The sequence below is a fragment of the Mizuhopecten yessoensis genome, unplaced genomic scaffold, assembly GCF_002113885.1.
Source record: "Mizuhopecten yessoensis strain PY_sf001 unplaced genomic scaffold, ASM211388v2 scaffold9987, whole genome shotgun sequence".
Classification (NCBI taxonomy): Eukaryota; Metazoa; Mollusca; class Bivalvia; order Pectinida; family Pectinidae; genus Mizuhopecten; species Mizuhopecten yessoensis.
The window spans coordinates 184932-204755 of record NW_018408322.1 but is presented as its reverse complement, the minus strand read 5'-3'; the positions used below and the strand labels follow the sequence as shown (position 1 = coordinate 204755).

General features: G+C 38.0%; 1 protein-coding gene across 12 annotated transcripts in view; it reads right to left on the bottom strand.

Moving 5' to 3' along the window:
- Positions 1 to 215: 215 nt before the first annotated feature.
- LOC110459210 (SCO-spondin-like) overlaps positions 216 to 19824 on the bottom strand; it is a 60325-nt gene continuing 40716 nt past the window's right edge. For 5 of the 12 annotated variants that reach the window (XM_021511349.1, XM_021511353.1, XM_021511352.1 and 2 more), the window contains 15 exons: positions 18757 to 18930; positions 18101 to 18274; positions 15275 to 15448; positions 14530 to 14703; positions 13910 to 14083; positions 13253 to 13426; positions 12554 to 12727; positions 11787 to 11960; positions 11254 to 11427; positions 5587 to 5760; positions 4549 to 4722; positions 4051 to 4224; positions 2402 to 2575; positions 1624 to 1788; positions 216 to 982 (listed from right to left, as the gene is read on the bottom strand). In XM_021511349.1, coding sequence (XP_021367024.1) covers positions 912 to 982; positions 1624 to 1788; positions 2402 to 2575; positions 4051 to 4224; positions 4549 to 4722; positions 5587 to 5760; positions 11254 to 11427; positions 11787 to 11960; positions 12554 to 12727; positions 13253 to 13426; positions 13910 to 14083; positions 14530 to 14703; positions 15275 to 15448; positions 18101 to 18274; positions 18757 to 18930 — 2498 coding nt within the window. In that variant the 3' untranslated portion in view covers positions 216 to 911. The remainder of the gene's footprint in view (positions 983 to 1623; positions 1789 to 2401; positions 2576 to 4050; positions 4225 to 4548; positions 4723 to 5586; positions 5761 to 11253; positions 11428 to 11786; positions 11961 to 12553; positions 12728 to 13252; positions 13427 to 13909; positions 14084 to 14529; positions 14704 to 15274; positions 15449 to 18100; positions 18275 to 18756; positions 18931 to 19824) is intronic. The other 7 variants (XM_021511356.1, XM_021511357.1, XM_021511354.1 and 4 more) reach the window with 6 other exon arrangements.

Here is a 19824-nt window from a genome sequence, read left to right as displayed (position 1 = left end):
ACTTTATACCGGGGAATTTTTCGCGTAGTCCAACTTTCGCCCTTCGCCTGTAAAATCCATATTATTTCGAGTTTTAATTTCACCTTTCACATTTAATTACTATATATACATTTGTATATTATGTTGGTTATATATATTCACTGTGATGATAAATTCGCCCTCATTACGGAGGGTGATAAAGGCGGAAGTTAAACTGCAACGAAAATTTCCCGGTATATGGTAATAGAGTATGATGTTATCTATTGACAAATTGCATACAAACATTTACATATTCACACCCACACACACACACTTTTATATGCACATACGATGGATAGAGACACATCTTGTACTCCCTAGGGGTTAAACTTACTTTCGTTCTCTGCATCATAGCAAAATCGAAAGCTCAGTGTGCACAACTTTGTGGATGAGACGAGAAGATAAGTCTGATCCTTTGATGTGCATCAAAAGAAACGGTCGTTCGCGTAACGGTAAAATTGACTGGCTTTGAAGTCGGGTGTCGCTCCCCTTTAATCTTTAAAGACCCGGGTATCAGTCTAGAGATTGGTAAGGTTTATTAACCAGAGACCAATCAAACAGCTAGCCGCGTGACTTCACCTTTGCTATGACACATTCCAGGGGTGTAGAGAGCGAAATTGAGCATAACCCCATGGAGGATTATAGAGACAGAAATGAGACAGAGCCAGAAAGAGAGAGAGAGAGAGGCAAAATGTAGGTAGGGAGGAAGAGAGTCCGCCATGTGATTGCAGACATCCGACTAAAAGTTTATGTGTTCTATAAAACGTTTTAAAATGAATCTCGGACCACGCGGTTGTTTTCTCTCCATGCCAACAGGACTAACGATTCTCTCCTCGATGTTCACACTCTCTGATGGTCACTGCGCAACTCCTTTCACAACGTATGGCGTCATTTTACTGGACAAAGACACGGAGCAGCCATATCATCAACATCCACAGAAGGGAAGGGCACGTTTTGGTCGAGTCTGAAGCAAAACGAAAACACACATTAATGATTGAAGATAAATCGTCAACTATATTGATGTTTCATTTGGACGTCAGGAACAATTATGATCATATTCATTTATAACCAACACATAATTCTCACGAACTATTTGTTTTGTGCATAAACCGAACATCTTATCAAAGTACCCATAGTTTCATTCGATATTCAGCTTGTTTTAGCAATATGAGCACAGCACTTTCTGGTGTGCAAAACTCAAGTGTGACTGATGCAAGACAATTTCTATGAACTATCTCCCCCTTTTTTGGGGGGGGGGGGGGGGGGCAGCATGTTCCCTTTCAAACATGACTTGAATTACATAGCGGTGCCGTCAGTTTTGCGTCGTTACTGCTCATGAAACAAGTTAATACAACTTATATTAATCACACCCGGATGGAAGCACGCAGGGTCTTAATGTTGGAGAAAACCAGAGTACCCATAGAAAACCCAGGTGGTCGGGCAGGGGACTCCATACCTTTTCACGTCGGATCGGGTAGTCGAACCTCGGCCGTCTTGCTGAAAGGCGAGTGCGCTATCCACTGCGCTAACCGACGCTAATATTCGTAGTTGGCCGAAACATTAACACTAAGTAAAACGACCAAGAGAATCACTGACTTGACATACCAGACGAGAACAGGTATTGGAAGTTGGGCATGTACAGCAGATTTCTTCCAATGCAATTGACCTCGTCACCCCCATCCGGGCACTGCCGCACACCGTCACATGACATGCTGACGCCGATGCACGTTCTTTTGTCGATGCACATCAACCTGTCCTTACCGCAGCCACCTATATGAGAGAAAAAAACATTTCTTAAAATCGGGAATTATGAAGATAAACTCATTTTTAGTTAACGGCCATCGATAACTTTCCATGTGAAAATACATTAACACAGGTTAAAAACAACTTTTATTAGATTTGAAGTTGTGCAATGTTGGACATTATTCTTAAGATAAAATGTATCACTTTCCACTGCAATAAAGAAAATTACTTTATCTGATGTAAACCAATCACAATGCAGAATACAAGACCAATGGATATATCGACCAACTAGTGAGCTTGTAACGAGCGTGTTTCGTAGGAGAAGGGGCTAAGGTCCCGCTCTAAAATATTAAAATACAATATATAAACGATTTTGACGTTGTGAGCCCCCCACCTGTTATAGATAGGACTATTTTCTTCATTGTTGGATCTCAATCGCAGAAATCCGATCAATAGAGCATTTTGGTTTCTTCTTTTTTGCTGGACGCTGGTGCGCTTGTGAAAAAGAAATTCTGCCACACTCGAGAAATCCAAGTGACTTCTATCGGAAAACCAACCATATGATATTCCTATTTAATTTTAATTACCACATACTTAACGGTGTAACTCCATCACTGATGTTTATTGAAGAAGTGGTTACCTGGACACAGTATATCAGCCCCACAGGAGGCTGTCTCGCTGCTGTTTCCGGTACATGCCATCCCGTCGTGTTCTGGATACGGACTGTCGCATTCACGTGACCTAATTTTCTCACCACATTCGCAAGTCACGGAGCACGATGACCACTCTGTCCATTTCCCCCACTGTCCATCAACTGTCAGTGAAGGAAAAAAAACTGTCTGTCGTTTTTTTTCATGATATGTTTTTGTAATTTCAAGTGAAAAAGTATAAGAAAAGTTCCCCTTACATAATATTTGTTTATATTTACATTAGCTCCCATTGAAGCTGTGTAAACCGTGACTGCGTATACATTACCGTATACGCAGTGAGATTCCTTGGAGACCATTGCTTCCTATTTATGACGAACATATTCTTTATGGAGCGCTAACGCGCTCCATAGAATATGTTCGTTGCCAACTGCGTTCATACTACCGTATACGCAGTCAAAATGAAGGTCAATCCTTAACTAACGCTGGGACCTATTTTTGATACGCAACATTCCGTTATGCCATCTACTCTGTGGGTTAAAGATAAACCCCGGACAACATTCCGTTATGCCATCTACTCTGTAGGTTAAGGATAATCCCCGGACAACATTCCGTTATGCCATCTTCTCTGTAGGTGAAGGATAAACCCCGGACAACATTCCGTTATGCTATCTACTCTGTAGGTTAAGGATAAACCCCGGACAACATTCCGTTATGCCATCTACTCTGTAGGTTAAGGATAAACCCCGGACAACATTCCGTTTTGCCATCTACGCTGTAGGTTAAGGATAAACCCCGGACAACATTCCGTTATGCCATCTTCTCTGTCGGTTTAGGATAAACCCCGGACAGCATTCCGTTATGCCATCTACTCTGTAGGTTAAGGATAAACCCCGGACAGCATTCCGTTATGCCATCTACTCTGTAGGTTAAGGATTAACCCCGGACAACATTCCGTTATGCCATCTACTCTGTAGGTTAAGGATTAACCCCGAACAGCATTCCGTTATGCCATCTCCTCTGTAGGTTAAGGATAAACCCCGACAACATTCCGTTATGCCATCTACTCTGTAGGTTAAGGATTAACCCCGGACAACATTCCGTTATGCCATCTACTCTGTAGGTTAAGGATTAACCCCGGACAACATTCCGTTATGCCATCTACTTTGAAGATTAAGGATAAACTCTGGACAACATTCCGTTATGCCATCTACTCTGCAGGTTAAGGATAAACCCCGGACAACATTCCGTTATGCCATCTTCTCCGTACGTTAAGGATAAACCCCGGACAACATTCCGTTATGCCATCTACTCTGTAGGTTTAGGATAAACCCCGGACAACATCCTCAGTGATTTTAAGTCACAGTACAATATGTGTCACAGTGATATAATTTTGGTGCAAAACATTCCAACCCCCTCGTTTTACATTTAGCATCCTTGATAATTTCAGGGGTAACGCTTTCCTTTCCCTTTGAATAATATGTTAACGTTATGACAAAAGTGAATGCACGTGGCTAGCTATTTGATTGTTCTTAGGTTGTTGGGGAATGGAAAAAAATCAAATACGAATTATTATTTTCAATTTTTATATAAAATTATTCTGGTTCTTTCGGCAAAAATCGCCAAGAAGGAAAAACTCTACCTGGACACATAATTCCTGGAGTACATTCTTCAGAGGAGTCACCTTCTCCGGGACATGAATGACCGTTGTGCGCAGGCGCCGGATTGTTACATTGACGAGATCTCGTTCTGGTGCCATTCTCACACGAAACCGAGCACGGGGTCCAACCCGTCCATTGTGACCATTGTCCATCAACTGTGTAAAAAACAAAATGCAAATGATGAGCATCATGTTTGTATATTATTAACAAATACATATGGACCGCCAGCTGTTGATGACGGTACAAAGTAACAGTTTTTGTTTATTCATAACTCTTTAATATTAGTCTAGAAATTATGCATCGATATGATATCATACGTCTTTGTTAATATTGATACACATTTTTTCACAGACTGTTAACTTCATGTATTTCCACAAAAAATACCTCTTCACTCGCTTTCACCATGCGTTTCGGGATAAAAAAACGTTGGGGTTTCTTGTAAAAATCTAATATTCTGTTTCAAAGACTATATTATTTACTTGGACACATGATTCCGGAAGTACATCCTTCCGATTCATCCTGATCTCCAGAACAAGAACGACCGTTGTGCACAGGCGTAGGATTGTTACATTGGCGAGATCTCGTCCTAGTTCCATTCTCACACGAGACAGAGCACGATGTCCAACCATTCCACACTCCCCATTGTCCATCAACTTTGAGAAGTATAAATGAAAAACTATTTCATGACATACAAACCAATGTGAAGGGAGCTAACGCCGACAAGGCCAACTGCACAAGCCAGGCATAATATGCAGGTGAAATTTTACACGCGTAGGGTAGCAAGCTTTTTTTTCACTCACTTTTGTCTTTGCTTCGTTATTGGTTTATTTTAACATATTTTAGTTGTCATTCATCAAATGGATCAGGCACTAGTTATCTCACTTAGACACGCTTTAGCCAATACATATTATCATACAAATTTCATGACATCAATAATAAACATATTTATCTAAAAATTATCTCTAGTATCGAAGAGAAAATTGAAGGAAGGAAGACAGAAACAGAAATCGAGAAAAATTAGAAAGAGAGATAATACGATACCAGTTATCAATTTGTACATAAATAAGAAATAGAGATAGTACGATACCAGTTATCAATTTGTACATAGACGCTTTTAGTTAGCATATCTCCCACGTGAAATACACTTGATTGTTTCTGGATATTTAAAGACTTTAATTAGTCTCAGATTGATACTTTAGAAGCAAATTCATGTGTGGTCATAATTTTATCATTTGTAACATTCAAGGGTACACAAATAATGTGATCAAAAACCTCTCGTCATAGAAAAAAAACACACAATATATCGACAAACAGTTCCCCTAATTACATTGTTTATAATACATCCATAATTGTCAAGATGTATCCATGTATCTGTATTTTCAAAGTAAAGCAATGACCTCACAAAAATATCTGTTAAACCAGGCGTGATATCCTAACCCCCTCCCCCCACCCCCCAATTTGAAAACATTGCAAAGAGAGTGAAAATTAAAAAATTGCATCAGGAATAAAGTTTATACTTGGACACATGATTCCGGATGTACATCCTTCCGATTCGTCCTGATCTCCAAGACAAGAACGACCGTTGTGCGCAGGCGCAGGATTGTTACATTGACGTGATCTCGTCCTAGTTCCATTCTCACACGAGACTGAGCACGATGTCCAATCATTCCAGTGTGACCATTGTCCATCAACTGTGTTAGTAACAAAATACAAATGACCAAAACATCATGTTTGTATATTATCAAAAAAAGCCCTTTAGTTTAAATCAATTTTATTGCAACAAAAGACAAATGGATTGGACAAAAGTTATTGCAACTTACTTACGTCCTTTCCGTAACGGAAAATATATTTACAAAACTAATGAGTCACGTAATAACCTAATACACATTCATATATGAATATATATATAAGATGTTAAAGATGGGTAACAGCAAAAGAGGTAATGATAGGATTAGGGACACCAACGTATAGTTTTTAAATATGTATTCGTAGAGTTTACTTGTGATCGCGTGTGTGATTTTCCCAATCGAGTCGGCGTAAGTAGTATAACTAATCTATACACACATATCCTTCTGCTTTTCTAAAGTTCAATCACAATCCGTGCCGCATATGCCTTTCTCCTGTGTCACTCCAAGTCTTTCTGTGAATTCCTGCCTTACATGCTTAGCCGACTAAATTAGGAAAACCGAACACGCACTCTTTGTCATATGGAAACGGTTATGATATTGATGGACGCTAAGATTGAAGTTAGTACACAGAGAACGTTGGTGTTGGAAAAAGGGAGAGGGGCTGGAATAAGAGAGGAGGTGGAGGGGAGAGACAGATGGGAATAGCCGAAGTAGGTATACTGGTTATTCAATAAGACTGTTGGGTATTACATGTTAAACCGTTTGGAGCTAAAAATGAACAGCTGTACAGACCTACAAATTTGAATGTTTAGATTGTAGTCAAGGTTTGCATCTGCGAAGGGAAGGTGTTCAATAGTGATTTCGTTGTACCAATCGAGGGATTGAAGCATTATATTACGGGATTGATCAATTTTTTTAGTTTAGTAAGAAATGGGAAGAGTCTTCCGGGTCATTTCTGCAGTCGCAAGTAGAGTTGTTAAGGTGAGCTTTAAAAAGGTCGTAATTTAAAGAGCTACTGCGGTTTCGTAATTGGCAATGTATAATATTTACTTTTCTGGACCCACATTCAAGAAAACATTTAATATAAGAAGGGGTAGTGACTTGAGTCTGAATAAGAGTTTTAAATTGTTTAATGGATGCTGATGACTTTGTTTCTATAGATAGATTGTTCCAGTAGTACTTGGTATGAAGGATAATTTGTGATTTGCAGTCTATAGTATGGGTTCTGAAAGTTATTCCTGTTTCTAAGATTATAGTTAGAGAACTTTGACACAATAGGTGGTAGAAGAGATTTAAGAAATGAGGGAGCATTATCATGATAAATATTATAAAACATGGATAATTTTCTAATCCTGCGTCTATCTATCAATGATTTCCATCCGAGCTCTCTGTAATTTTGTTGTTGTTGTATAAATAGGTAATCCAGTTATTATTCGACCTGCTTCATAATGCATGTTCTCTAATTTATTCGAAAATGTGATATTACAATTGTCCCATACTTCGCAGGCATATTCAAATAGTTTTTTCTATTTAGGATGTATTTTAATTTCCTTAAAGTTGCAATGTACTTTGTAGTGTTTGCTAGTATATGTTCGATGTGAGAGTTCCATGTGCCGTTGTTACTAATAATGACTCCTAGGTGTTTGTGGTTTTTAACAATAGGTATAGGTGTGTTGTCGAAAAGAAATTATGGGTTAGAAGGTATATTTGTGTTGGAAATTAAGAGAATTTCGGTTTTATTTGGGTTGAAATTCATTAACCATTTATTTGACCAAAGGTTTAATTGTTCAATGTCGTAGTTTATAACTTGTTTTATATCGTGTAAATTTTTGGAAGAGTGTGCTAATGTGGTGTCATCAGCAAAAAGTCTAGTCATTGATAGTAATGTATTTGAAATATCGTTGATGTATACAAGAAAAAGAAGTGGCCCTAACACTGAACCTTGAGGAACTCCGGCTTTGATAGATACTTCAGAAGATATAGCATTTTTTAGTACCACTGACTGGCGCCTGTTACGCAAGTAGTTTTTAATCCAATCTGAAAGTTTGCCTTTTATCCTGTATCTTTCTAATTTAATTAATAGACCTTCGTGCCAGACTCGGTCGAAAGCTTTAGAAAAGTCACAAAAAACAAGAGCAGTGTATTCACGATCCTCCAGTGCTGTAAGTATGCTATGATAGAGTTTGATGAGTTGGTGATTTGTAGAGTGATTTGGTAAGAAGCCAGACTGTAAAGTATATAGAAGTTTGTTGCTGAATAGATTCGTTCAAAAAGTTTGCCAATGCAGCTAAGTAAAGAAATGGGTCTGTAGTTATTTGCAAATTCAGATTCCCCCTTTTTGAAAATAGGTGTCACACGGGCAAGTTTCCATGAATCAGGAAATACAGAAGTACGAAAGGATTCGTTGAATAGAAGGGTGAGGGGTGCAGATATTTCATTTGATACCATTTTTAACATTTTATGACTGATGCCGTCAGGACCAGCAGCTTTATTAGTGTCTAAAATATTGATTATATCTAAAACCTCTTGTTCTGTTCTTACAATTTCAGTAAGGGACGCGTCTGTTTGGTTGTCAAAATAGGGTATATCATCGTTAGGTCATCAAGGTCAGAAACAGATTTAAAGAAGTTATTTAGAATATTGGATTTGTCAGTCGTCTGTGGTTAAGCGGTTATTTGTAGGGTTTAGTAAAGGAGGTATATCGGTAGAAATGTTACCTTTTAAAAGCATACGCATTAGTTTCCAGTATGCTTTGGGATTAGCTGAAATATCATTGATAAGTCCATCTACATTTGTAAAAAAAAAAACTGCTCTTGCATGTTTCAGCATATTATTTACTTTATTTCGTGCACGTTTAAATTTAGCTTCAGACAATGGGGTTTTAACTCTGATAAAATGTTTCCTTAACCTGTTTCTACGTTTAATTTCCTTTTTATATCTCCGTTCATCCATGGTTTGTCGTTTTTATTTACAGTAACATATTTTTTAAGGAATATGTCTTTTCTAAAATAGAAATTATTTTGTCAGTGAACAGTTTACATTTTTCGTTTACATTATCCGCATGAGAAAACAAATCTATCCAATCTACCTGTCCTACCTCTGTTTTAAGATTTAAGATATCTGCTCTGTTGTATAACTATATTTCCTTTTAAACGACTTTGGTTTTGGTAGACATGACGACAATGACACAATTATAGCTCTGTGGTCACTTATAGCTTCTAAAACTGGTACAACAATGGATGATTTGGAGGATATAGTATCACTGATGTAAAACGGGTCTATAACGGATTGTGTAGTATTTGTAACTCTAGTTGGACTGGTAATCAGGTTAGTTAGATTATATTGCTGTGTTAGAATGCTAACATAGAAGATATTTATTATTATCAGTACAAAATTCAATCCAAATTATTTCGTCATTCGGTGATTCAATATCAAGTCTGCGTTTAGGAAGTAGGTCTTAAGTTGCAAAAATCATAACACCGCCACCAAAAGCGTTCCTGTCTTTTCTAAATATTGTTGAGGAGTTAGTAAGCAGAAAGTCAGAATCAGGGATAGAAGGATCGAGATGTGTTTCTGTTAGGCACAATATGTCTACGTCATCGGTAAAACTCTCAAGAAAAACGATTTTATTTCTAACGCTACGAATATTCAAGTGCATGATTTTTAGTGAGTCTTCGTCAGAAACAGAAAAGGATATATTGTCGGAGTCGGAGTCGTTAGATAAAGAAAAACTGTCTGCTGGTCCTGGATTTGTGTGTATGTCCCCTGACAAATGTAAGATAAAGATCAAGACAAGGGCGATGTTGTTTGGGTTGCTATATGTCTATAGAAATAGAAGGAGAACAACTGCAATAAGCAAATATATAAAATGCAGCTTAAAAATATCGTAATAGTATTAAGTGTTGTTGTTGAATCTGTACGTATTGTTTAAATGGGTTTCTTTAGAGTAATATAGTCCGATAGCACATCTCCATGTGGATAATGAGCACCCTGTCATAGGGGATAGAAAAAGTACGAAGTAGGGACATGGAGACTGCTAACGGATAGTTCTGTTATTGTTACATGTACGACTGTCAGAGAACCAGGATAACTAAGAGGTAAGAGCGAGGTGGACAAAGAATTGGGAATAAAAGACAAGAGGTAGGGAAAAATAAAAACACATTTGACACAGTTACACAACATCGAAAAAACAATAATGACATTGTAGTAATGTGTTTGCGGGTGATCATTACGACGCTGAAATATGACGCTGGAAAAATTACCAGTCGTATCACATGTTATGGAAATCCTGTATAAGTCAGACAGATGACGTTAATTTTAACATTAGTGTAAACACATATGGGCATATATATTGAAACAAAAATGATGAGAAGAAAAAAATGAAAACAAATATGTACAGCAATGAAATCATGGATGAGCATCAACTCAAACTATCATACGTGAAAGCCGACACGAATGTAGATACAAAAATGTAACATGAGTGACCACATGTATGTAAAAGCGTTTATATATACGAATGGACACAATTGCATGTACTTGTATCATGACAGAAAACAAAAGCTATTGTGTGTAAAATAAATGCAAATGTGAAGGGGCATTAATGGACCCGAATGTAAATCGGATAAGATTTGATGTTAGCCCGAACATAGACACGAAGGAGCCCTGTGAATGGAAGTATTCACAGCACTTTGTATGAGGGGCTGGATGGTGTGAGTAAGCGACTGTTCAATTAAATTAGAGACCACTGTTGCTATGGTTGGGGTCAGCATCTGGGCGAAATCATGCATGAATTCCGGCGAAAACAGCGATTCATAATTGCCAGACGATCCCAAGTCGGGACGCGGACTGGACATTTGTTTCCGCTTGTCTTTCAAATGTTCGCTTATTGGGGTTGCGAAAGCTCAGGCCTGCTCTGGGGTTATAGTAAACATGTATTGTCCTTCGACACGTTCATTGTATACCCATGGCCTTTCCGTATCGATAAAGGTATGTGCGTGCACTGTTCAATACTCGTTAATGGCGTTGCTATATTTAGAAACAGGTCGCCTTATACTCAGGTACACAAATTTTGTCAATAGTCAAGCTAGCGAATGACTTGCACAATACTGTTTGGTTCGTTTACATCACAAAGTTCCCCATGCACACTTACTTGCCTTCAGAATTTAGAAAACATTCCATTAATATCCGTATTTAGAGAAAAAGTTACCACCACACAAACACCGGTCAGCTCACTCGGGACATCACGTGACCAAAAATACCTGTGGACCGTCAGCAGTTATAGACGGTACAAAGCAACAGTTTTTGGTTTATTCATAGAACTTTAATATTAGTCTAGACAGTATGCATGGATGTGATATCATACGTCTTTGTTAAGGTTTATACATATGTTTATTTATATCAATGATATACTTTTTTTCACAGACTGTTAATTACATGTATTTCCACAAAAAAATACCTGTTCACTCGCTTTCACAATGCATTTCGGGATAAAAAAAAAACGTTGGGGTTTCTTGTAAAAATCAAATATTCTGTTTCAAATACTTGTATATTATTTACTTGGACACATGATTCCGGAAATACATCTTTCCGATTCGTCTTGATCTCCAAAACAAGAACGACCGTTGTGCGCAGGCGCAGGATTGTTGCATTGACGATATCTCGTCCGAGTTCCATTCTCGCACGAGACTGAGCACGACGACCAGTCATCCCACAGTCCCCAATGTCCGTCAACTTGGAAAATAAAGGGAAGAAATGAATAGAATCAGATACAGTCAGTTTGGTATAAAAAGAGCATGTTTAACTATTCGGAAGGAAATATAGGAAATCTGCATTTTTTTCAGTAAGTGTGACTAGCGCTTCGAGAGATGAAAACATACCGGAAGTTGAAGATGATGGACAACATTTTAGATCTATTAAGAGAGAAACTTCAGGATAATGAGCTGCACACTATTCTTTAATCGTTAACGATGTACAGAAAGTAATTTCTTTTACTGAAATAAGTAGATTGTACTTGAGCACTTGACTAGAAATGAAAATGACTTTTTCTACAACTTTTGGATATTTGAAAATGAATGAAAAAATCCATATACTTGGACACATGATTCCAGGACTACATGCTTCCGATTCGTTCTGATCTCCAAGACAAGCACCACCGTTGTGCGCAGGCGCAGGACTGTTGCATTGACGAGATCTTGTTCTTGTTCCATTCTCGCACGAGACAGAACATGACGTCCAACCATTCCACAATCCCCATTGTCCGTCAACTTAAAAGAATAAACGATGGGGTATTACATTTTAACGGCTTACAGCTCAAAGAGTTTTGAAAATCAACACAATTCCAGGGGTGTTCAAGTTCATCGAAAGCCTGTAATGTTCAAATATGACGGTTTCCTCTAGATAAACGTAGTCGTTATCCATACTGAACAATCGGCCTTTGCTTTTGATACCAAGCCGAACTCTCCGTAACGGGACAGGTATTTTCTCATGAGAGTAGAAATTCATAATAGCGTGTTTTCATGTTGATCGCAGATAACCTTCATGATGATATCCGATTGGTTAGAGGATGCACGAGACTGAACTCGGTTGAATCTTCAATGGGACGGTGAAGAGTGTGATTAGTCATAATATATGCCTCCTTCAGTCTTAGTGGGTTTTTTTAAATTTTAATATAGTTTTATTGCATCTATTATACATTGGGATTGGACTCAAGTTATCAAACGTATATGAAGCCTTTTCTTAGAGTATTAGAGTGAAAATTGGTAAAGATAACATACACGTATACATTTGTTTTAACTTGAAGATATTTCCAGGAAAACATGAAAGAAATGATATCAAGATTGAAGAATAATGTATATACTTGGGCACATAATTCCCGCAGTACATCCTTCTAAGTCGTGCTCGTTCCCGGGACAAGTGTGACCGTTGTGCGCAGGCGCAGGATTGTTGCATTGACGAGACCTCGTTCTAGTGCCATTTTCACACGAGGCTGAGCATGACGACCAACCGTTCCAAGAACTCCATTGTCCATCAACTTAAAGAGTAAACAGTGTCCAAAAAATTGCCAATTGCTTTAATTTAATAATAATGAATCACTTTTTCGAAGGATATTACGCGGGCTTTTTTGCTGCTAATTGAAGCATGATGGCGTATCCATTTGTTAATATCCTGGCCAGCTGCGAATGCATAACTGACCTCTGTAGATTATTTAGAAGCAAAATAGCATCGAAAAGATTGTGTCGTAAAAACATCTGCTTGCATGGTAATCGAAATCTTTTATTGGAGAAAAACATCGTTCACGCATCACTGGGAAGGCGTTTGCAGTTAAGTATGCATTGAGTATTTTTTTTCCAAATCTACCGCCTTCGTGAATTGGAATAATCAATTTCAGAATAACAACGCATGCTAACTTGCAATAAAATATTTGATCCATTCAAAGGGGAAAAAATGCAAAAAGATTTTCAGAGGAAAAAACATTAATACTTAGACTCATGTATTTTTATCAAATCCATTCATAGAGGAGAAGTCAAGACAGGAATACAAGAAATAAAGTATATACTAGGACATATGATTCCAGGACTACATGCTTCAGAGTCGTTCTGATCTCCAGGACAAGTACGACCATTGTGCGCAGGTGCGGGATTGCTACATTGGCGAGATCTCGTTCTAGTTCCAATCTCACACGAGACTGAGCACGACGTCCAATCGTTCCACGGTGACCATAGTCCATCAACTTCAAGAGTAAACAGTGAGGAATTACCAGCTATCGGTTGGTTGCTTATCAAGATTGAATGTCATATTAACAGTTAATGTCATTTCAGAACAGCAACCCGATTTACTTTTATGATATTAAAACATTTTCGACATTATCAAAGACCACACGTAATTTGGATTACGCTTGCTGAATGCAATCTAGTTATTCCATCATCTAAGTTGTCATCCTGTCTGTTGTAAATTAATTACTAAAATAAGCGATATTCCTAATGAGAGATGGTGATTTGTAAATCAAATGCACCAACGCTTATCAATAACACTGCTAACTTTCACTTCCAATAAACTTAATAGGAAAACTCAGTTATACCGTCTAAGCGCATTGGATCAATATCGATGAAGAAATGCGTTGATCGCGATATATTCTAGCTTAAAGCGTTTACAAAAACGTAAGCCTATGATAAAACATTGGGGGAAAGTAACGGACAGAAAGTATATACAGTACTTGGACACATTATTCCAGGACTACATTCCTCCGAGTCGTTCTGAACTCCAGGACAATCACGACCGTTGTGCGCAGGCGCAGGATTGTTACATTGTCGAGATCTCGTCCTAGTTCCATTCTCACACGAGACAGAGCACGATGTCCAACCATTCCACAATCCCCATTGCCCATCAACTTCAAGAGTAAATGGAGCTGTATTACTAACTATCGGTATCATAGAAGGTTATTTGTTGGTTGACAGAGGTATAATAATCTATGCAGTCGTCCATTTTGGTTATTTCACAACCTTAGCCACCCAACGTACCCCTGTTTAATAATGTAAAGGGCTTTATCCATTAGAGGTATTGGTCGTTCGAAAGGATGTCTAAAAATAAAATGCATCGATAGTAACTGATGAAAGATTGTTTTCGAACTGAAAAGCCGGAATAGTGTACACGAAATAGCTTATAACTGACTTGGTATTTCTTCAAAAACATCCCTTAAATGTAATGCAAAAAAGGCAAGGAATACACTGCAGGTATCAATGCCGGTCTACTTTAAATAATGGTTTTTAAATCCGTTTGGTTCGATTCAAGGAGAACACTATCAGCAAAACAGATTCAGACAGAAAGTATAGGTACTTGGACACATGCGTCCAGGACTACAAGCTTCCGAGTCGTTTTGATCTCCACGACAGGCACGGCCGTTGTACGCAGGCGCAGGTTTGTTACATTGGCGAGATCTCGTCCTAGTTCCAATCTCACACGAGACCGAGCACGACGTCCAACCGTTCCACTGTCCCCATCGTCCATCAACTTCAAGAGTAAATAGTGGGGCATTATCAGCTATCGGTTGGTTGGTTGGTTATCAAGGTTTAACGTCATATCAACAGCTAAGGTCATTTAAGGACGTACCAGCTCTCGGATTTACTTTTATAATATTAAAACATTTTCGACATTATCAAAGACCACAGGTAATTTGGATTACGTTTGCTGATTGTAATATGGTGATATATACAGTCGACCATCTTGATTATTCCATCAGCTGGGTTGTCATCCCGAATTATGTAATTAATTACTAAAATAAGCGATATTCCTATTGAGATACAGTGACCTGTAAATCAAATTCACCAATGCTTATCAATAACACGGCCAACTTTCACTCCAATAAACTTTATAGGAGGACTCCAACTCAGAATCAAAAATATGTAAGCCATTAATTACATATGATGCAATTAGTACTCAATTATATCGTCTAAATACATTGGATGACTATCGATGAAGAAATGCGGTAAGCTCGATATATTCTAGATTTAAAGGTTTACAAAAACGTAAGCCTATAATAAAACATTGGGGGAAAGCAACGGACAGAAAGTATATACAGTACTTGGACACATTATTCCAGGACTACATTCCTCCGAGTCGTTCTGAACTCCAGGACAATCACGACCGTTGTGCGCAGGCGCAGGATTGTTACATTGTCGAGATCTCGTCCTAGTTCCATTCTCACACGAGACAGAGCACGATGTCCAACCATTCCACAATCCCCATTGCCCATCAACTTCAAGAGTAAATGGAGCTGTATTACTAACTATCGGTATCATAGAAGGTTATTTGTTGGTTGACAGAGGTATAATAATCTATGCAGTCGTCCATTTTGGTTATTTCACAACCTTAGCCACCCAACGTACCCCTGTTTAATAATGTAAAGGGCTTTATCCATTAGAGGTATTGGTCGTTCGAAAAGATGTCTTAAAATAAAATGCATCGATAGTAACGGATGAAAGATTGTTTTCGAACTGAAAAGCCGGAATAGTGTACACGAAATAGCTTAAAACTGACTTGGTATTTCTTCAAAAACATCCCTTAAATGTAATGCAAAAAAGGCAAGGAATACATCTGAAGGTATCAATGCCTGTCTACTTTAAATAATGGTTTTTAAATCCGTTTGGTTCGATTCAAGGAGAATATTATCAGCAAAACAGATTCAGACAGAAAGTATAGGTACTTGGACACATGCGTCCAGGACTACAAGCTTCCGAGTCTTTTTGATCTCCACGACAGGCACGGCTGTAATGCGCAGGCGCAGGATTGTTACATTGGCGAGATATCGTCCTAGTTCATATCTCACACGAGACAGAGCATAACGTCCAACCGTTCCACACTCCCCATTGTCCATCAGCTTCAATAGCAGAGAGTGTCGAATTGTCAGGTTTCGGCTTAATTTTGCTATTTTGTTTTTAACATTTAACAACACCATCAAATGCTTGCAGTTATTAGGGTTTCGCAGTAGGGGTACGGAATCTATACTGTTGACAACAAGTCTTATATATCAGCTTATTTTATTTAAACACATTTTATTGCAAATAACAGATGTTGCAAACGAATTGGACACACGTTTTGCCAACTTATTAAAGTCCTCTTCGACAAAAATGTATTGATTACAATACATATCTCGCAATGTTAGAGCTACTTAGATATTCATACGACAAGAAAGAATTGTAGGTAAGAGAGGGGAAAAAGAAGAGATCGATATTTTTCGAAAAATATTGGACGCAGCTAACTTAAGTCATAAGTTTTATCTCTGTAGATTAAAGTATCAAGGATTGATACAGTGGTGACTCATAAATCAATTACATCGATGCTAACTTACTCTTGCAGTTTATTTCATAGAAGAAAACCACGAACTCAGACACCTGTAAATGTATACCAAGCAACCTTAATTAAGTGAGTATTCCTTAACTGTACCGTCAACATGTAAATGGAAAATGTTGATCAATAGACCTGATACTGTCGACGCTCTAAAATTAAAATGAAATGTTTGTAAAACCGTTTTTGGTCAACTGAAACAAGGCAAATTTTTAGAGAGTTAATATACTTGGACACTTGATTCCAGTAGTACACTCCTCCAAGTCGTAACGATCACCAGGACAATCACGACCATTGTGCGCAGGCGCCGGATTGTTGCATTGACGAAATCTCATTTTTAGTTCCATTCTCACACGTGACTAAGCACGGAATCCAACTGCTCCACTGCCCCCATTCCCCATCAACTGCTCCACTGCCCCCATTCCCCATCAACTTCCACTGCCCCCATTCCCCATCAACTTAAAGAGGAAACGACGGCATACTATGAACTATCGGCTAAACCTTTCTACTATACTGAAGGGATATTTAATGTTCTGTATTTGAATGCTATATACAGCATTTTTATATTTAAATAAGTATAAAAAAATCAATAAAAAAAAATCATTAGATTTTACTGATAATTCTTGAGTAATTGAAGAATATTTAAAGGTAACCCTAAATTTCGCAAAGTGAAATCGACTGACTCGTCAGTATCTCGTGCTGATACTGATATACCAGTTCAGCTGACTCTGTAGATTAAGTATTAAGGACTAGCATAAGAAGTATGAGTAATAAATTAGATAACCATGGTTATCTACAACACTGCATAGTATTTCTAGTAGTATATTTTATAAAAGAAAAACTCGACTCAGAAATAATAATAGCGTCAAAGTAAAATTGGTAAACGTTAAAACGAAAATGTAGAAATCTGAATGACTTTCAAATTGAAATTAAAGGTTTTCAAAACCGTTCAGGTCTCAAAAAGAATATAAAATGTTTTATATACTTTAACCTATGATTTCAGAAGTACACCCCTCCCTGATTACATACTCTCCAAGACAAGTACGACCGTTGTGCGCAGGAGCCGGATTAATACATTGACGTGGGGAGATCTCGTTCTAGTGCCATTCTCACACGTGACTGAATATGACAACCACTCGCTCTACAGTCCCAATTCTCCAATAGCTTCACATGATAACATTGACATATTATCAGCAGTCGGATTAACTGTAACACAATTTACTATTATTCGATATTATACAAGTGCCGGTATTCTCAGCTATTGGCTGATTGAGGAATTGTGATATATTCATTTAATCCTTGTATAGATGTCTAACTGACGCTTTGAAATTGGTCCTGGAGAGATGGATGCGTAAATATTAAAAGTTTCCATGCTAATCGAAAACAGTTTTTTTTTATATTTATATCAGATATGTTATTAAAAGAAGCCAATCCAACACAACCCAAAAATTGTAGAATAGAATAGTTTGAAGAGAGTATTTTTTCAACTATAACAGCTAGATTATAGTTTCGATCCATCAAAGAGAAGTTGTCGGAATAAATGTATCATAACGAAAGTATATACTTGGACACATGATTCCAGGACTACATGCTTCCGAGTCGTTCTGTTCTCCCAGACAAGTACGGCCATTGTGCGCAGGCGCCGGATTGTTACATTGGCGAGATCTCGTTCTAGTTCCAATATCACACGAGACCGAGCAAGGCATCCAATCGTTCCACACTCCCCATTGTCCATCAACTTCAAGAGGATATAGTGGGGAATTACTAGCTATCGGCTAAACTTTAATCATATTAAAAAAATCAACATCAAATGAGTTCTGGATAGTATAGCTGATTGTTGTATGGTGATCTATATACACTAACAGTCAATGATTGTTGGCTATTACATCAGCTAATCTATCCAGCTGACCTCTTTAATAAATAAAACTGGTCTAACATAAATGATATTATTATTAGAAATGATGACTGAAAATCAAATACCTAATAGACACCTCTGTATATTAGCATTGGCAGTATATACACAAACAAAGAAATGTTCACGCTGTGTAGGTTGAAATGACTATTCTTCAATTATGACGTCTTAGATCAATTGAGGAACTTCAAAGAATCGATTTATTTTATCCTGACCCATGTCGGCTTCGAATGAAAAAATACAATCAAGAACCATTTGGATCGATTTGAAGATAGCCCAGAAGACATTATCAAATAAAAAGTATATACTTGGACACATGGTTCCTGAACTACATCCGTCCAGCTCGCGTTCATCTCCAGGACAAAAAAGCCCGTTGTGCGCAGGCGCCGGATTGTCACATTGGCGAGATCTCGTTCTAGTTCCATTCTCACACGATACTGAGCAGAACGACCAATCGTTCCACTGTCCCCATCGTCCATCAACTTTAAGAGCAAACAGCGGGGAATTACACATACCGGGTGATATAGTACTCCATTCAATATTTCATATTTTGCTGGTTTAGATATTGTGGTCTATACAGTCGATATTTATATATGCTCTCATCAGCATATTTGTCTAATTACCTCCGTACAAAGATTAATACGGGTTACAAACACTACTGTACTACTGCAGCTTTTAATTGTATATAGGGTTACGGTCATCATAGCAACTTTCAACCATCAAATTGACGTCTGTCTTTTAACCTTTCAGTTTGTTTTATAATTTAAATTTTGCATCTGGGGTTTTTCGACCATTTGTTGGCCCTAATGACCTATCATGTGTTGATGGGCCGTTCAGCATTTAATTATAATGATTATAATCTAGCTTCGCGCTATAGGGAATTTCCCTTTAGCTCAGTGTTAGAGCGTCCAACGTGGAAGTCTGGGATCGCGGGTTCGATCCCCGATGGAGCCACACTACTCTTTTTCCTGTTACCTGGCCCTTCTTGTGGTAACAGGGAGCTAGAACCTGGGTTGTTTTTGTGTTCGAGGGCGAACACGTTAAAAAACAGGGTATTAGTATGGCAGATTTTAATTGTAGATAGGATTACGATCGCCTTCTAGCTTCGGGTTAGAGGGAATTTCCCTTTAGCTTGGTGGTTGAACGTCCGACTAGAAAGTCTGGAATAGCGGTTTCGATCCCCGATGGAAGCACACTACTCTATTTTAAGACAGTAAAATATGTTCAAATAAAAATCGTGCGAGAGAATGAATACACAATACTGCTGCCAATTTTGTTTTGACCGAGTGGTACATCTACCGGCTTTAAAAGGGATACTTAAAAAAACCCACTACAATGAAATGTAACTTGTAATACGTAGTCTTCAATAATGCTGG